Here is a 16,510-nt window from a genome sequence, read left to right as displayed (position 1 = left end):
TGTTAGAAAAAAATATCTATGGTTACAAAGTAGAATAAAGTGGTTGATTGGGTGTTACTAAGAGGTTGAGGGGCTGTTCGGGCAAACTAAGACTTCAGTAGCAAGAAGGAGTGGATTCAAAGTGTCAGGCCGTTTTTATCTCTCAAAAGTCTGAAGATTGCTGAAGAAAATTCGACATACTCTGCTCGGGAAGTTATTTTCTTCTCACGTCTATTATTCTGTATGAGAAAAATAATAACGCTTTCATAGAACACATACAATGGCTCACCAGTCTTAAGAATATCGAATACATGATCATGAAGTAACAGACCGATACATTGATCCACGCTTCGTGCCGCTAATAAGATGGCGGGTTTGTTTTTTACATTAGTGATCCACGTAAACATGGCATCAGTGAACAGTGAATTAGACGCAGTGCTTCCTGCTATAAGCCTGGAAATGTGACTCTTCCAACGTTAATTCTCTTTCTTTATTGTTTCAGAATATCTGTGTGTCATCCACATTTTTACATTAGAATGCAGTGAAAAGTCGTCTGTTTGCAGTGTCAACGTGCAGAAGATATCGGGAATGTGACACAAAGTCTATGAGTGTGGATGCTGCTGTGGACCATTGACTCATGAGTCATGTTTAGCATGAATCTCTCACACATCATTTCGTTCCAGGACAGGAAGTGGATGGGGCTTTTTTGCCATTTCGAGGATGTGACATGCGTGTGTGTGTGCGAGTATGTTTTTGTATCCCAACCCCCCTTTTTACCAGCAGCAAAATGCTGAAATGTGCCAATCTGAAACATGACACTTTCTCAATGAGAAGTAAAAAAAAAAAAAAAAAAAAAAATGACAGTGTCAGGGGTATTAAGATTCCCTCCTTTTCATGTTCATAAGTCCTCTGCTTGCAATGCGTGGACAATGTCTCCTGCTCTGAGACTTATCGGAAGAATGCTCACCCAGAGGATAACTCTTGCAGCCTTTGTGTTCTTCATCCCAACATGTTCAACAATAAATGGTACAGTATGCACTAAAGCTTTATGTGTACGTATGTATTTATGTGTCTAATATCTCATGGTACTGATGCAAAGATCAGCTGTCTTCATACATTAGTTTTACTGAATATTTGTTGTGTTGGAAGTGATTTAGATTCTCATTGACTTCACAACAGGACTGAAATCAAAACTATTTTACAGTACTTTGTAAATTATGATGATACGTTGTCTTATAAAAAATGCTTTTAAAATTGAACATTTGGGCTTAACGAAGAGTGGACACCACTACAGCAACAGACTATAGGTTAGAAGGATGCTGAGTGCATCTCTAGTCTGTCAGTTTTGAAAAGAGAGGAGTTCCAGTTGAAAAGAAAATTAATGAAAAAAAGTACATTTGAAATTAGATGTCTCATACAAGCATATATATATATATATATATATATATATATATATGCTTTCCGACAATGATTGTAAGAGGACCATATGCACAAAATACAATATTATGCAACATAATTTAAACAGACTTTTCTTTTTACATATTTTTGATCTCTTCAGATGCTCCATTCTCAATCACTAACAAAGCCACTGGGTTTTGTTTGGTGAAAAGATCCAACCGCTGTCATGACATGCGCTGGACAACCGGTGATCGTCTTTTTGTGACCGCAACCAGAAAGTGCCTTGGAGCTCAGGGCAAAAGTGTGGGGAGTGAAGTAAGCCTCTATGATTGTGACGACAGCAGTCCGCTTCAAAAGTGGGTATGCAAGAATGTGACAATGCTTGCTCTCAAAGACACACAGTTCTACATCGAAGTCAAACCTGACGAATCAATCGCCCTCTCCAAAACTGTCGGGCCGAATAACGAGCTCACAATCACAGGGACATCCAGCGGCGCCTGTTCGAGAACATACAGAGGTACAGTAGTAAAACTGGACAACACAATACACGAGCAAATATGCATGATTGTACTGGGATTTATCGGACACCTGACTCTCAGTGTCAGGTGACGTATGATCAAGTAGAACGATCAAGTTCCTGCTGACTGGAGTTTGGTTGTGCACGCCTAAAGTCAATCAGTAGTGAAGAAAAGATGATGATAAAAGGATTTAGGTCTGCCCTAAAAACAATTGGCAAAACAATACGTCTTTGCAGAATCATTCATTTGCGACAATTTAAAACAATTTCAAGTGATCAACTTCTTTTGTCCTTTTTTTAGAGCTTTATACCATTGAAGGAAACGCGAATGGTAAGATCTGCAAGTTCCCCTTCCTGTTCAAAGACCGGTGGTTTGGAGACTGCACAACGTACGACTCCTCAACAAAGCGCGCTTGGTGTGCGATTAATACAAAATTTGAACATGAGCAGTGGGGATACTGCCCGACTACTTGTGAGTACTAAATTTAAGATTTGATTCCCACATGCCAGCACTACATGCATCTTCAGGAAGATTAATTCTGTTTCAGAGCACACATTAGATTACACTACAAGTTGTTGTCCATTAGTTTAGTCAACATCTCTGATGCTTATTAACACAAAGCATGCAACATTAGAGCGCCATTTTAGTTGTTTCAATGACTAAAGAATTTAGTTTTCTATTTTGCTGTATTGATGCACAGCCACAGACCACTGGACGAAGAACATTGTAACAGGAGCGTTTTACCAGATCAACACACAGTCGGTCCTGACGTGGTCCCAGGCTGACGCCAGCTGCAAACAGCAGAGTGCCGCCCTGCTCAGCATCACGGATCCTCACCAGCAGGCTTTTGTCTCAGGTAAGATGTCACCTGGTGGATGTTTGCTGGTACTGAAGCTGACCCAACAGAGGGGTTACTTTATATAGATATTGTTACAAATTGCCTATATTGCATGAGTTAAATGTTTTGATATAAATACAAAAAAACTTGAACTATTATGTTACACTTCTCATTCTACATGAATCACTTTTATGAATTGCTGTTTAAACTGATGTTTAATTCCATCCTAAGAAAGAAAACAATATGATAAAGATGCAGTCCATTTGATACTTAAGAAACAATGAAAGAAAATCTTAAACATGTTAACATTTGCTGTAAAATTAGATTTGACATTTTGAATTTAGCCTATTTGTATTTGAATCAACTGAAATTGCATTATTCTATGGATAATAGACAAGGGTTGTAGCTCTGTTTTAGTTTAAAAACAGGAAATGATTGATGAAATGACTACTACTGTTACTTTTTGCACCCATGGACCAAACCGGTATCAGTCACGGTATTTCATGGTTCATCTTGTGAAATTTCCCTTGCGTGTTTTTGTGTGCTTTGTTTTCTTTCTTTGTGCAGTGAATTCTGTCTTTCTGCTGACTTGTTTTAAAACAATGAAAAAGAGGAACAATGTGGAAAAGAGGAACAACTTCTTTACTCTGTCCTTTTCCTTTTTTGTCCCTCTCAACCACACAAACACAAATAAACACAGCGCTATTGGGATCAAGGAAACAAAAGCTTTGGATTGGGCTGATGCTGGACCCACAACATGGCTGGCAGTGGTCTGATAGTAAGCCCTTCCGTTATCTGAGATGGACTACAGGTAAGTCTTCACTCCAGTAAAAAGGTTTAAAATGCTCTAAAATGCTTTCAACTATTAGGTGATGATATGTCAGTGTTGTGTTTACTGCTTCGTCAACAAGGCAAACCCATATAAACAACTTTTTTCTTTTCATCAATTATAATTTGTATTTCCATCTGTGTAATTCCACCTTTTATGTCTTGCGATAGATCTAGATCCTATCAATTCTCCTTTTAATTCAGGATCAGTTGTATGCATTGCATTCAATTCACTGAGATGTTACGCTTTATAATAAAAGGATTTGATTGTAGGTACCAGGTTATCTTAGTCAGTTTATCCAGTGAACACAAAGCATGCAACATTAGAGCACCATTCTAGTTGTTTCAATGACTGAAGAATTTAGTTTTCTATTTTGCTGTATTGATGCACAGCCACAGACCACTGGGCGAAGAACATTGTAACAGGAGCGTTTTACCAGATCAACACACAGTCGGCTCTGACGTGGTCCCAGGTGAAAGTGAAAGTGAATGCAGCATTCTATTCATTTTTGAAACTACAAATCCATCAAAAGATTTGACATTGTCGAAACATGCAAGTGTTATACCTGATGTGACAACTCTCACGGACCTGGTGTATGTGGATCTGCACTAGTAAAGGAGGAAACTCAATTTAAATCATCATCATCTTGTTTTAGGGTATCCAACTCCTAATCCGGGGCACAACTGTGCATTTCTTGACTCTGCTGGGGTTCAAACCTGGCAAAGCTCATCCTGCGTCAAGAAACAGGGCTACGTATGCTACAAAGACGGGGCCCCGCCATCTCCTCCCCAAAGTACAGACACATATTCTACTCTGTTGTATTCTACCTTCCTCTGGCTACTGTATTGTTTCTCTACGTTCACCACATGACATCAGTCAACAAATCCCATTTATCTTTTGTTCTTCTCTTCATCAGTTGAGCAGGGTTTTTGTTCACCCCCTTGGATTCCCTACAATGGCCACTGCTTTCACCTTCACCGTGTTGTTCAAACATGGTCTGATGCTCAGAGAGAGTGCCGCAAAGAGGGCGGGGACTTAGTGAGCATCCGCAATGTGGAGGACCAAAGCTTTGTCGTCTCGCAACTTGGATACGGTACATGATGACAATAGACAGGAAGACAGTCCAACCTTCTGTGTGTTTCTGCTGGAGACTGATTTTAAAAACGTAAATCTTTTTTTACATTAAATATGAGAATCCAAAGAGCTCAACAAGTCAGAATAGGAAGGGAGGACCCATGCGCATTCAGACTTTGAACTGTGAACATCAAAAATTGCAAGTCTAAGAAATACAGTCGGGTGTACTTACTTTTCCAAGCAAATCATGTTGAAAAAGGGACTTTTCTTGATTGTGCTCAAATCATCCTAACATGAATCAATCTCAAAATTGGAAATGAATTAATGACACTGAAAAAATGCTTGTAAAATGCAGAATATTGAATCAAGAAATACACAAGCTATACTCATTCAATATATCTCCATGAAGTAGAATTTAGACAATACTAACTGACATATTCAATGTCTACAATCCATGTTTACCAATGTTCGCATGGTACCAACAGCTCCATTCATTTCAATATGTAGATCTTCATTAACATTGTGAAATTTTAGCCACGGGTTCACATTCCTCCCTGACCATGTCTGCAGCATCCACTGATGAGCTTTGGATTGGACTGAATGACATACAGACAGAGGGGCTGTTTGACTGGAGTGACCACTCCACTGTCAGCTTCACCAGCTGGGAGTTTGGGAAACCTGACGTCTCCACTGATACAGATGACTGTGTTCACATCAGAGGAGAGGTAAGGAGCAACATGTGATATGATGGTGCACATATAGTTCAATCTTCTTATATCATACATGTATATCTGAATATATCATACATCGGGCCAACTAACATCCTGGTTGTATCCGGGTTTTTTTTTAAGAAAAGCCCCTTTGGATTTGCGCAACAAATACTTAACTGCCTTACGCTTGCAGGCATTTTAACTTGAGCGAACAATCAAATTAAGACCCTTTGTCCGATTCTTTTCTTTCCTATTATTACTCTCATAGTTGTTTTTTTAACCCAAATATTTACAAAGCAGAAAGCGTTATGAATTTAAGTATATCTAGTCCTCCCGTCCAGTACATTCAATCTACAAGGATGTACATGTTTTCTTCTTGCAGAATGGGAACTGGGCCGATCGCTTGTGTAGTGAGAAACTCGGCTTCATCTGTATGAAGCAGAGTGCCACTGAACGCACCGGAGATGAAGTATATGTGGATATAGGCTGCAAATTTGTGAGTACATGTGTAATCTATTAAAAAAAAGTACATGATCTCCAAAAACATCTGGCTAATCAAAGTGCACTATTATAGCCTTGAAATGAACTTTTAAAGGTAACTGGTTCAATATCACGCACTGCAGACAAATGTCTTTTATGAACAAAATGAATTTGTTGCATTTTAAAACTACTCGGTTCTAATCAGTGCTCGGCCTCCTACAGGGGTGGAAAAGACATGGCTCCTACTGCTACTTTGTGGGAGCAGAGACGAAGACGTTTGATGAAGCTAAAGATGACTGCAAGAGCTCAGACTCCTACTTAGCTGATGTTTCAAATGGGTAAGAACACCTCGTGTTTTTTATTCGCCATGATATAACTGTGTGGAAGTACTATACATTGTACGAGTGTTTCACAGGCTGAGACAATCGATTGTAAATATTTCCAGGGTGGACAATGCCTTCCTTATCAGCTTGGTGGGGTTGAGATCAGAGAAATACTTCTGGTTAGGCCTCTCGAATCAGAAGAACATTGATCAATTCGTGTGGACCAACACAGATTTTGTGAAGTTTACTCACTGGAACGCTGAAATGCCAGGTACAGAGAAAGAGAGAGAATCCATCTTTAAAATAGAGGGCACGGCCAGCAGCTACGTCACTTACACTTCACTATTTTGTATCTTCAACAACTCAAGGTATCCAAGAGGGCTGCGTTGCCATGACAACTGGGATTTTGGCCGGACTCTGGGATCTGCTGCCCTGCACCAACAAGGAGAAATACATCTGCAAACACCTGGCAGAGGGGGCCGTTTTAACCGTTGCACCACCGACTCAAACCCCGACCAAGTGCGAGGAGGGCTGGAGCCGAGTAGGAACAAGAAACGTCTGCACGAAGGTAAATTCAGAGGCTGACCTCAGCGAAACACAATCAAAACATGTTACCTGCAACTTCCAACCAAACAAAACCAGTGTCCTGTCACAATCACCACAACGTACGGTATGTTAGTTCTACATATTTTGTCTTTATTTTGTAAATATAACATTATTTAACTTGTGCTACATCCAGCAACAACAAACACACATCGTTCTTGATTAGCTAGTGAGCATAGTGGAAGTGTTAGCAGCTAAAAAAAAGATGGTAGAGACTAATACAGAGTTATAACAGAGCAGATATTAGACTTCGCCAGGTAAACTGGAACCTGCCTCATATCAAATGAATGATAAAGTTGATCCATAACAGCTGGATGTGTACATAATCAAATGTTTCTGCTTCTCCCAAATGGCCAGACATTTTATTTTATTGTATGATTAGAAATAAGTCAGTTTTTCTCATGCTATACAAATCTGGGCAAAATAAAGTAGTCTATTCAAGTAATCTACTCCACTGCTGTACATATCTGGTCCACTTTAATCAGACGTTCACCGTTGTGTTCAAGTTCTTCACAGGGCCTCGGGCAGATGAGAAGACCTGGTATGAGGCCAGGGATTACTGCAGGGCCATCGGAGGAGACCTGCTCAGCATCCACAGCGACGCCGAGCTCCGTGTGGGACGGTATGAGCCGGTTAATTACAACTTTAACTTAAAGTTGCAGAACCAGATACCAGTGGAAAACAAAACCATTACACAGTCAAATATCCCTCTGAATGTAAGAGGATTAGAAATCACAAATACTGGCATACAGAGGCACAGAATTGGATTATAGAAAAGCAAATCAATTTTGGGTTTCATACTCGCAGTGAATACATAAAAGTAAAATATTTACTCGACCTAACTTGAGTACTTCTTTGATGTATTTCTCGTTTCAGTTACGTCCTGCCTTACAGGGCAACGGCGTGCTAAAATAAGTTAGATTGATGAATCATTTAAACAATTTTGTGAACTGCAGACATGGAAGAGGCTGGATTGGACTTCATATTCCTGACGCGGCCTCTGGTTATGCATGGAGCGATGGATCACCGGTTAGTTAACTGTGCTCTACTTTGTACAACTAAACTGATCCCAAATCATTCAATCCTGTATTTTTGTGCTTATATATCAACACATGTAACATACAATATTGTTTGTTGTTTCTTTCTGTTCAAAGGTAAACTATCAGCACTGGCAGGAAGGAGAGCCAAACAATCATAACAATGAAGAATCTTGTGCCGAATTCAGAACGTATAACTGGGATGAGACCGGCTCCTGGAACGATGTGAGCTGTGAGAGTTACAACGACTGGCTGTGTCAGATCCGTGCAGGTACAGTTGAATGAAATGTGTACTGAATGCCTATTGTTTTTGTCTCGTCCAAAGAAAATATATTCAACAGTCATCCAGGAAATACTGACTTGTATATGCATGATATTTCATGCCTTTGATTGCCCATGGTACTGCCATGCTCCCCTTATTCGTTTACATTATCCCACAGTACGATATTCGACTCATAGCAGAGGACCGAGTGGGGACAGTGGCAGATGTGTTTGTGTTCACTCTACATGAAATTGACACTTGTTTGTGGCCTTACAGGAGTGACTCCAAAACTACCTCCAAATAATACTGCATTGGGTAAGTTAACACACACACACACACACACACACACACAGGGTGGCGAAAATATAAAATGACAAGATATTGGGAAACCGGCGATGTCTGGTTAGACCGGGTAGAACTAGATTGAGAAATTGAGATTACTATAATAATCAGCAGGCATCAAAACGATCACGACAGTCTTACAATCGACTGTTTCAGATGTTTTGCTAAATCGGAACAAAAAAAGCGACACTTGGCATCAGTAATATTCCAACTTCGAGCGAGTGCCATTAAAATCATTCACTTTGATGTTGTGCAACCTTTCATTTGACGTTAAGCTGTAAAAGATTTACTACAACAAAAAGACGCTTCAAAGTAAAACACAAATTGTCAATATGTTTCTAAAAACCTTTGCAGTCTACAACACCACTTCAGATGGTTGGATTGTGTGGAAAGGGAATCAGTACTTTATCAACAGAAACACAATGCCCATGGAAGATGCTCGTCACTTCTGTCAGCAGAGGCTTGGTGACTTGGTATCGCTCAACAGTAAAGATGAAAATGTCTTCTTGTGGAAACAGGTCGGTGTTTATTGTCTTTGGTTTGCTAAACAACAATTCAACTTCTATTTATATTGAAAGAAGTGGATCTAAAAGCGTGTGTGTGTTCATGTGTTCACAGGTTTCAAGAAGCTATGGCTCATATTATATCGGTTTGTCAGTGGATCTTGATGGGTCACTATGGTGAGTATCAATGAATGCCATGAAATTTAATACAGTGAATCATTGGTTAGTGAAAACTCTTTGGCCTATCGATTACAGTATATATATATATATATATATATATAGTAAAAATGATCCCGCTTTTTGTTTTATTTTAAGTTATTGTTCATCAGTATTTTATTATTTGTAAGTATTACTGGTTGTGACATTTAAACTAATTTAAAACTTCAGCTTGATTTTATAAGCAGTTTTCTTGATTTTTAGTGTTTTTTTTAACTACATTTATTGTCACCTCTATATTTAATTTGTCCTCTGCTTATTTACCATTGCTGCAGAATGGCAAAAAGTTGGATAAAAAGGTTGAATGTGATGCAATTGTTGTTTGCACGATGATACGTCATAATTCAAACTGTGCTTTAAGGTGGATGGATGGTTCTCGAGTGGGGTTACGAAGATGGGATGAAAATCAACCAAATCCTGATTCTTTTAATGAGAACTGTGTTGTTATGACTTACTACATGGGTGAGTAATTACAAACTGACAAATGACAAATTAAACAAAGTATCAACCCTAGATAAGGTGTTCTGGATAAGATCAATATGCTACTCACAATATGCTGAAATGTGATTCATTGTATCTCCACTGTACTTACAGGCTTCTGGCGTACTTCTAATTGTGGCCAAGACCACCAGTTCATTTGTAAACGAGGAAAATCAGTACCTGTCAACACCACTGCAGCCCCCACAGTTCCTCCTACAGGTGGCTGCCCACGCACGTGGACCAAATTTGACTCAAAGGTCAGAAATCACTGGTAGCTCTTCGTTTCGATTTTCAGTTTAAAACTTACACGACCACTTCTGAAATGTCAGTTCTTGAACATGTACTCTCATTAAAGAGCATTTGGGACTGAATGAATTTGTCCAGGATTTACAAAACTGTTTTTCTATATCTGAGTGGTAAAATAATCAGCTTTCAGAATTACAGTAAGCCACACGACTTGTCCTTTTGTACACATATAACATGCTCTTATTTAAGCAGTTGTTGCAACTATTGGTGTTATTGGTGGTGCAGAAGGCTCGTCATAGTTTCATTTGGAAACCCTACATGCATAAATGGTATGATGGGAAAAAAACACAATATCTATCAGTTATTGGGCTTTGCAATCCTTTGCAAAGCCTCCGCTTTATATGACTTTTATCAACAAGCTTTTATGCAACAATACGTTCCTGATGCAATACAGTCTAGTCCTCTTTTAAATATAAGTAGGTGACAATGGTTTTAGGGCTACAACAACGGAGGAACTATAAATACAGAGTTTGGTCGAGAAATAAGTACACAGACATTTTTTAAGATCAGATCAGATGGCATCAAAGCGTAATGAAAGAAGCCTAGTGTTTGGTTGTAGAGTGAAAAATCACGCTTTCATTTCTCATTTGTAGTGTTACACTATCATTAGTAGCCTGCCGATCATCTGGGAGGCAGCAATGACAAAGTGCATTGACATGGGAGGCCAGTTGGCCTCAATTCCCACAAGGCGTGTGCAAGGTTTGTCCTACTGCTTTTGCATATATTTTCAATGATCATAATCATTCATACTCGTGTGTACAGTGTAAATCGAGAGTGTGAAAGTTCATTCTTGACCTGGAAAACAGCAAAAATATCTTTGGATATTGATGAACTTACTTTATATTCAACATTTGTAAATATTATGTTGGAGATTTTGCCAAAACTGCGCGAAAATGAAGATGAAAATTACTTAATTTCTGCATTTTAAAATTTCAGCATTTTTGACTACCAAAATGGCTGACACAGCAAATACAGACCTGTGGATTGGTTTAAGTGCTTTCAAACAAGATGGATTTTACTGGACTGATGGGAAAGCAAGGAAATACACCAACTGGGGCTATTCTGTAAGTACACACAATCTTAGCTTAGTGTCGAGTCTTGTTTAATGGACATAAAAATGTTTGAATTGTTGTTTCTCTTGTTCCGCTCTTTAGACAAATCGACGTCGTCAAGGATCCTTTTATCAAAGATGGGATGAGGTAACATATCCAAGACTGATTTTACAGTAAAATATAACTCCTTTTTAGTTTTTGTCATGACAGAGCAGACTAAAGTCCTTTGCTGGCAAACATCAAAGAGTTAAGGAAATCATCAGGCCAATCAATCAATCAATCATTCACTCACTCACTCAAACACTTAAGACCACTGCAAATTAAAGCCAGTCAGCAGTTTTGATGTCCCATTGAAAATATGTGTAAATTGTAACCCCTCCCTATGTCCTTCACCAGGAGGAATGTGTTGTGCTGACCAGCAGTTCTTCCTTTGGCACCGGTAAATGGTTCATTAAGACCTGCAATGACACCAATGGATTCGTCTGTCAGCGAGATCTTGGTGAGTTCATTGTCTCTTTAAGAAATGATCTGAGGCAAAAAATAATGAATCAATCAACATAGAATGTCTTATTACAGAACAGCTCCATACTGCCCAAACCTCAGTTTGCATTCCATGTAGTAGAGTAAACATGGATTTGGAAAATGGAAAGCAATCATTTTAACCTGTAGTTCCTGGGTCAATAAAGTTGTCTGTAAAAATGTAATAAAATTATATTTATCTCTCCTCTCAACAGACAAAAGTAGGCAGCCTCGACCAGACCCAGCAGTTACTAACATATATGTAACTCTGGGAAATGACAGTGTCAAGCTTGTGACTAAAAATCTGACCTGGGATGATGCCAAGAAACACTGTGAAGGCGATATCGCCCACCTGGCTAGCCTACGAAATGAGTGGACGCAAGCATACGTCGAGCTGCTGGCTATGAATCTCAAAGCTCCTCTTTGGATTGGACTGAACAAACAGGTGCAGGATGCAACCAACTGATAGTACTGTACTGGAGCACAAAAAAACAATTACCGGCTAGTTCCAGGGAATTCAAAAACATTTTGTAACCTTCAGTCAGATACTATTCAACAATTACTAATGACTAATATACTACAAATGATTAGCTTTTATCCGTGACAAACGACATAGAAGCCTCACAAGACAGCGGACGATCTACTCTGTGGTGTCTTATACAAATGTACATTTGTTCAATCTATTTGGCAAAGAGAGATATTTTAAAAAGCCATATACAATGCATGTTGAATTAAAATGTTGATTTTATCCATTCTTGCTTTCAGATAAACGGTTATTTTAGGTATGTTGATGGCTGGCACTTGTCCTCTGCCGGCTGGGCTGTAGGTGAACCAAGCCGAGACCGACCCTGTGTGTACCTGGATGTGGATGGAAAGTGGAAGACTGCTTTCTGCAATCGGACCATGAACAGTGTTTGCAAGCAGTCTACAGGTACGGTGGTCAGCAGGCAACGTAAATGAATACAATCCCCAAGAGTGTCAACTTCTGAAGGATTAAATGCTGTAATATAGTTTATTTTGCTTACGTCTTCAGCATACGATGTGTCAAATGTTAGCTTGTTAACCTAGCTGTGATCCCTGACTGCAGTAATAGATAATATCTTCATGCCAAACCGATACTGGGTTTCTGAGGAAGATACTGTTATCAATTATCTGATAATGATTTATTTTAACATAAACAATAATCGTGAATTCCTTGAATCAGTTATTTTAAAGGATTGTGACGAAATACTAAGTATCATTTTATTTTTATCAAATTTAATTTGTCAGTGCCATCTGATGGACAAACTGTCATGGTTCACATTTTCTAAATTACCTCAAAATTGAGCAATTCCTTGCTATTTATCAGTTGCCAATAGTTGCCAATAATCTGCAATAAGCTCTTATCAGCTGATATATTGGCTTTTCAAAACTCTACATCAAGTGTTACAAAGAAGACGTACTTTGATGGATCGCAGGTGAATTGATCTAAAATCAAAGATGGCAGATCTTTTCTTCTTTGCTGAGTACTGTTAAGCAGCGTTGCATTCAACGCTTACACTGATGGCTAGAAGTTATATTACAACAGTCGAACAATCGTATTCCCAAACTTGTCCACTTTCTGTTTTCAGTTTTGTGAAAATGCGGTTTTCAGATCATCTAATTTAAAGTATTTTAAAGTCGGAGATGATTTCTCTCAAGCCATGAATAAATACGTAATCCTTCAGTTTATCAAAAGAAAGTGGACATCGCCCATGCACACTCCATTCGTGTAAAATGTGCTGTTTTTTTCAACTTTATAACCACCTTGATGAGAGTTTGTGATTTCCACACTCTTCCGTAAAAAAACATTCATGAGCACTGTCATGAAAATGTCAATTCACTCAGATGCAATACTGTTAATTAATTGATCCAGGATATGGATCAGAGCGAGTTACTACAACGACAGTTTGAGGTTGTAAGTTCACTGCATTGAATATTTAGTAAGTAGTTGATCCCCTCATCCCTATCTCTGTCACTCACAGATGTGCCACCGACAGAGTCGAGCATCTTTCCAGGGACTTGCCCTCAAGAGACGAATGAGGAGTACCGCGGGAGCTACGTCTGGCTGCCGTTTAAGAGTCATTGCTACGTGTTTATAACCGATGAAATTGAATGGGCAGATGCAGCTAGCAGCTGTGTCAGGCATGGTAAGAGACACTTTTAGATCCAGAGTAGATCAAGTGTCTGGTGTAATAAACAGAAACTAGTAATTAGTGGTCAGCAATTGTTACAATCAGACTGTTTTTTGTTGTTGTGAAGGTGGAACCCTGGCCAGCATTGAAGATCCTAGTGAGCAAGAATTCATCAAAAGCAATGTGGAGATATTTCAAGACAGCCACAGCGCTTTCTGGGTTGGCCTGTACAAAACTCATGGAGGTACGATTACACTCTTTTCTGTACTGAACTTAAAAGGTTACCTCTGGAGTTTATTTACCAAAATGAAACCGTGCACACACTGCACTGCTACGTTCACAGCTATGACGTCACTGCTTATTTCATACTCGTCGTCACACACACACACACTGTCTCCCTCGCTCTTCACCACATACTCGCAAACATTATTAATATATTTGAAACACTCCTGCCGATGAAAGTGAAACAAACCAACTAAATTGGGAAAATTATTCATTTGAGAAAATACTTTCAGCTCAAATTCCCTTTTTTTAAATTGTGTTTACTCGATGTTACCCTATTATTTTTTTGTCCTCGACAGGGCCTTTACATGTGGGGCAAATTACAAATGCATAATTATATCAAGCAGTTATATGACAAACTATAAAAGTGAAAATAGTATCATATCAAGTTTCTGTTTGGCCCTAGGGGACTGGAAGTGGTTGGATAAAACAGTCCTGGACTACATTAACTGGGCTGAAGATGAGCCTGATAATGACTATGGACAGATTGAAACCTCAGATGGGAGTTGGAGGACAGGTCGCAGATGGCACGACAGAGCATACATCTGTAAAACACCCAAAGGTAAGATTATCATTGTCGTTTGAATATAACGTGTTTTGTATAAGTTCTCCTCATACTTGTTCAAAAAGCCTTTGGAGTAAGAGGGAAGGTCCATTTTCCTAAAAACCTAATAAAACAAAGAGAGAAAAACCTTCTATTATCCTACAACTTTATGATTTGTACCGTTTGTTATACGAGGTGTTGTTTCCAACAATAAAGTTAATCCTGCATCAACTGCCATAAACTCAACATCCAGCCTCAGATCACCTTTTGTGACTGTTATTTTACGTGTTACTTTATGTATATAGTGCTGAAATAAAGGTACACTGGGGAGTGACGGGTCAGCGCCGTCCCTCCAGGGGAAATTAGACCTGAATGTATTCCTTAAAAAAAGATTAGTTATCTGAGCACTTTTCCCTTCTGTTTCTCTTCTCTTTAAACAGTGATGGCCGTAGATTCAGGATCAGGAAAACCTGGTAAGTTACACCTTTGTATCTCCTTAAGTTGAGTAGTATTTGAATTATTCAAGAACAATGACGATATTTGAAATGGTGAGTGTTACATGTAATGAAACATTAACGGTTATTATACAAATAAAAACATGTAGTGAAATGTAATTACAAGGAATATAAATGATACTTAAAGCAAAATGGAATTTAAATTGTTTTGACTGATCCACATCCATTTGCTTGTGCAGAACCTCATGGAGGTCAGGATCCTCGCAGTCGCGTCCACACGAGTTTGATAATTGTGCTGATCATCACTATCACTTCTACGCTGATAGTTGTTGCACTCTTCCTCTACAAGAAGTCTCCTCGTTCTTTACCCACCTTTGACAACCCACTCTACTTCGACAGTGAACGATCCCAGCCCGATGTGGTCGATACCAATAAACTGATAGAGAATGCAGAAGTAGAAAACCCTGAGCCGATTATAACTCTGTGATTTATAAAGTAGCAGAATCTAGCGGGACATGCACTGTACTGTACTCTATCCCAACCTGATGTATTACACTTGGATGCTTCATTAATGTTTTAGCTTTGTTTTTTTCCTATAGTGTAAAGTAAACATATATTCAGTTATTTAACAATACGTCACTAAGTGTGAGTTTTAATGGAGTTGGCGATGTCTGACCTCATGGAACAGAACAATTTAGGCTCTAGGATGTCTCAGTGGGAATGCTTGGTGTTTGATTTTGTCTTTATATCTATGATTGAATGTATATAATTGTTACATGTTATGCGTATGCTCACTAGATGCTGTTCATTGCTTGTACTTGAAGTGTGTAAAAATTGTTAAATGAACATTAAACTTGGCATTAAAGAATAATTAAAGTTATCAAGAAATAAAATAACACGAGGGATCAATTTATCTCCCATCGTCCTCTTTTTGCAGCTGTCCAAAAAGTCCCCACTTGGGGTGTGAATCCCCAGAGACCCACAATAACATATTAGCACGATGAAGTTTGCTCATCACTTACCGACCCCTGACAAGTAAACCACCTTTGAAAACCCACTCTTCTTCAGCGATGAGCGGTCACAGCCTGAAGTGGTTGAAACCAATAAACTAGTCGAGAGTGCAGAGGAAGAGAGCTCTGAGTCTGTTGTGACTGTGTGATTGAACAAGACAACATAACTGAATCTAATAGGACACAAACTCTGTCGCGGGCTACTGGACGGTGGCTTTTGCATGGCCAAGGATTTCAGTCTGTTCTGAAATAGGAAGAGTTTCACTCAGGCAAAAACCTGAAGAGTGAAGCCAATGCAGAAGTGTCTTTGACTTGCATTCTCTCTACTGACCAGCAGGGGGCAAAATAAGTCCAATTGTATGGAAGTCTATGAGAAAATGACCCCACTTCTCACTTGATTCATTACCTCAGTAAATATTGTTAGCATGTTTTTTATGGTCTCAATCGCAAGTTTCAAGTCGTCTTCAGTACAGCATGATGTTCATTTCCTAAATTGAGGTCCCATTTTGAGTAAAATAGACCATAAAGCAGAGTATGATTGAAGGCGGGGCTACCTTGTAATTGACAGGTTGCTACCCAACCAGAGTCGTATACGGC

The 16,510-nt window shown here is 39.0% G+C and overlaps 1 protein-coding gene across 1 annotated transcript; it reads left to right on the top strand.

Annotated features, from left to right (window-relative positions):
- Positions 1–896: 896 nt before the first annotated feature.
- Positions 897–15,812, top strand: LOC306789085 (macrophage mannose receptor 1-like). The gene is made up of 31 exons (XM_079284871.1): positions 897–1,005; positions 1,538–1,894; positions 2,196–2,366; positions 2,596–2,751; positions 3,434–3,544; positions 4,218–4,355; positions 4,479–4,655; positions 5,207–5,361; positions 5,729–5,842; positions 6,049–6,164; positions 6,272–6,420; positions 6,518–6,717; positions 7,259–7,374; positions 7,709–7,781; positions 7,907–8,060; positions 8,328–8,366; positions 8,748–8,911; positions 9,012–9,073; positions 9,474–9,574; positions 9,707–9,849; positions 10,492–10,597; positions 10,835–10,962; positions 11,053–11,097; positions 11,347–11,449; positions 11,685–11,914; positions 12,235–12,400; positions 13,473–13,637; positions 13,750–13,866; positions 14,311–14,466; positions 14,889–14,921; positions 15,143–15,812. Exons 1-31 carry the CDS (start codon positions 909–911, stop codon positions 15,388–15,390), a joined length of 4,290 nt encoding a protein of 1,429 aa, XP_079140997.1. The 5' UTR covers positions 897–908; the 3' UTR covers positions 15,391–15,812.
- Positions 15,813–16,510: the final 698 nt, after the last annotated feature.

The sequence above is a fragment of the Melanostigma gelatinosum genome (assembly GCF_949748355.1).
Source record: "Melanostigma gelatinosum genome assembly, chromosome: 15".
NCBI lineage: Eukaryota > Metazoa > Chordata > Actinopteri > Perciformes > Zoarcidae > Melanostigma > Melanostigma gelatinosum.
The sequence above is the reverse complement of the archived record's forward strand: the minus strand, read 5'-3'. Positions and strand labels throughout refer to the sequence as shown.

Excerpts from the sequence above, each read along its gene's own strand:
- LOC306789085 (XM_079284871.1), top strand. The coding sequence starts at position 909 with ATGTCTCCTGCTCTGAGACTTATCGGAAGAATGCTCACCCAGAGGATA. Across the intron at positions 2,752-3,433 it reads CCAGCAGGCTTTTGTCTCAG|CGCTATTGGGATCAAGGAAA; the intron begins GTAAGATGTCAC and ends AAATAAACACAG. Across the intron at positions 9,575-9,706 it reads TGTTATGACTTACTACATGG|GCTTCTGGCGTACTTCTAAT; the intron begins GTGAGTAATTAC and ends CTGTACTTACAG.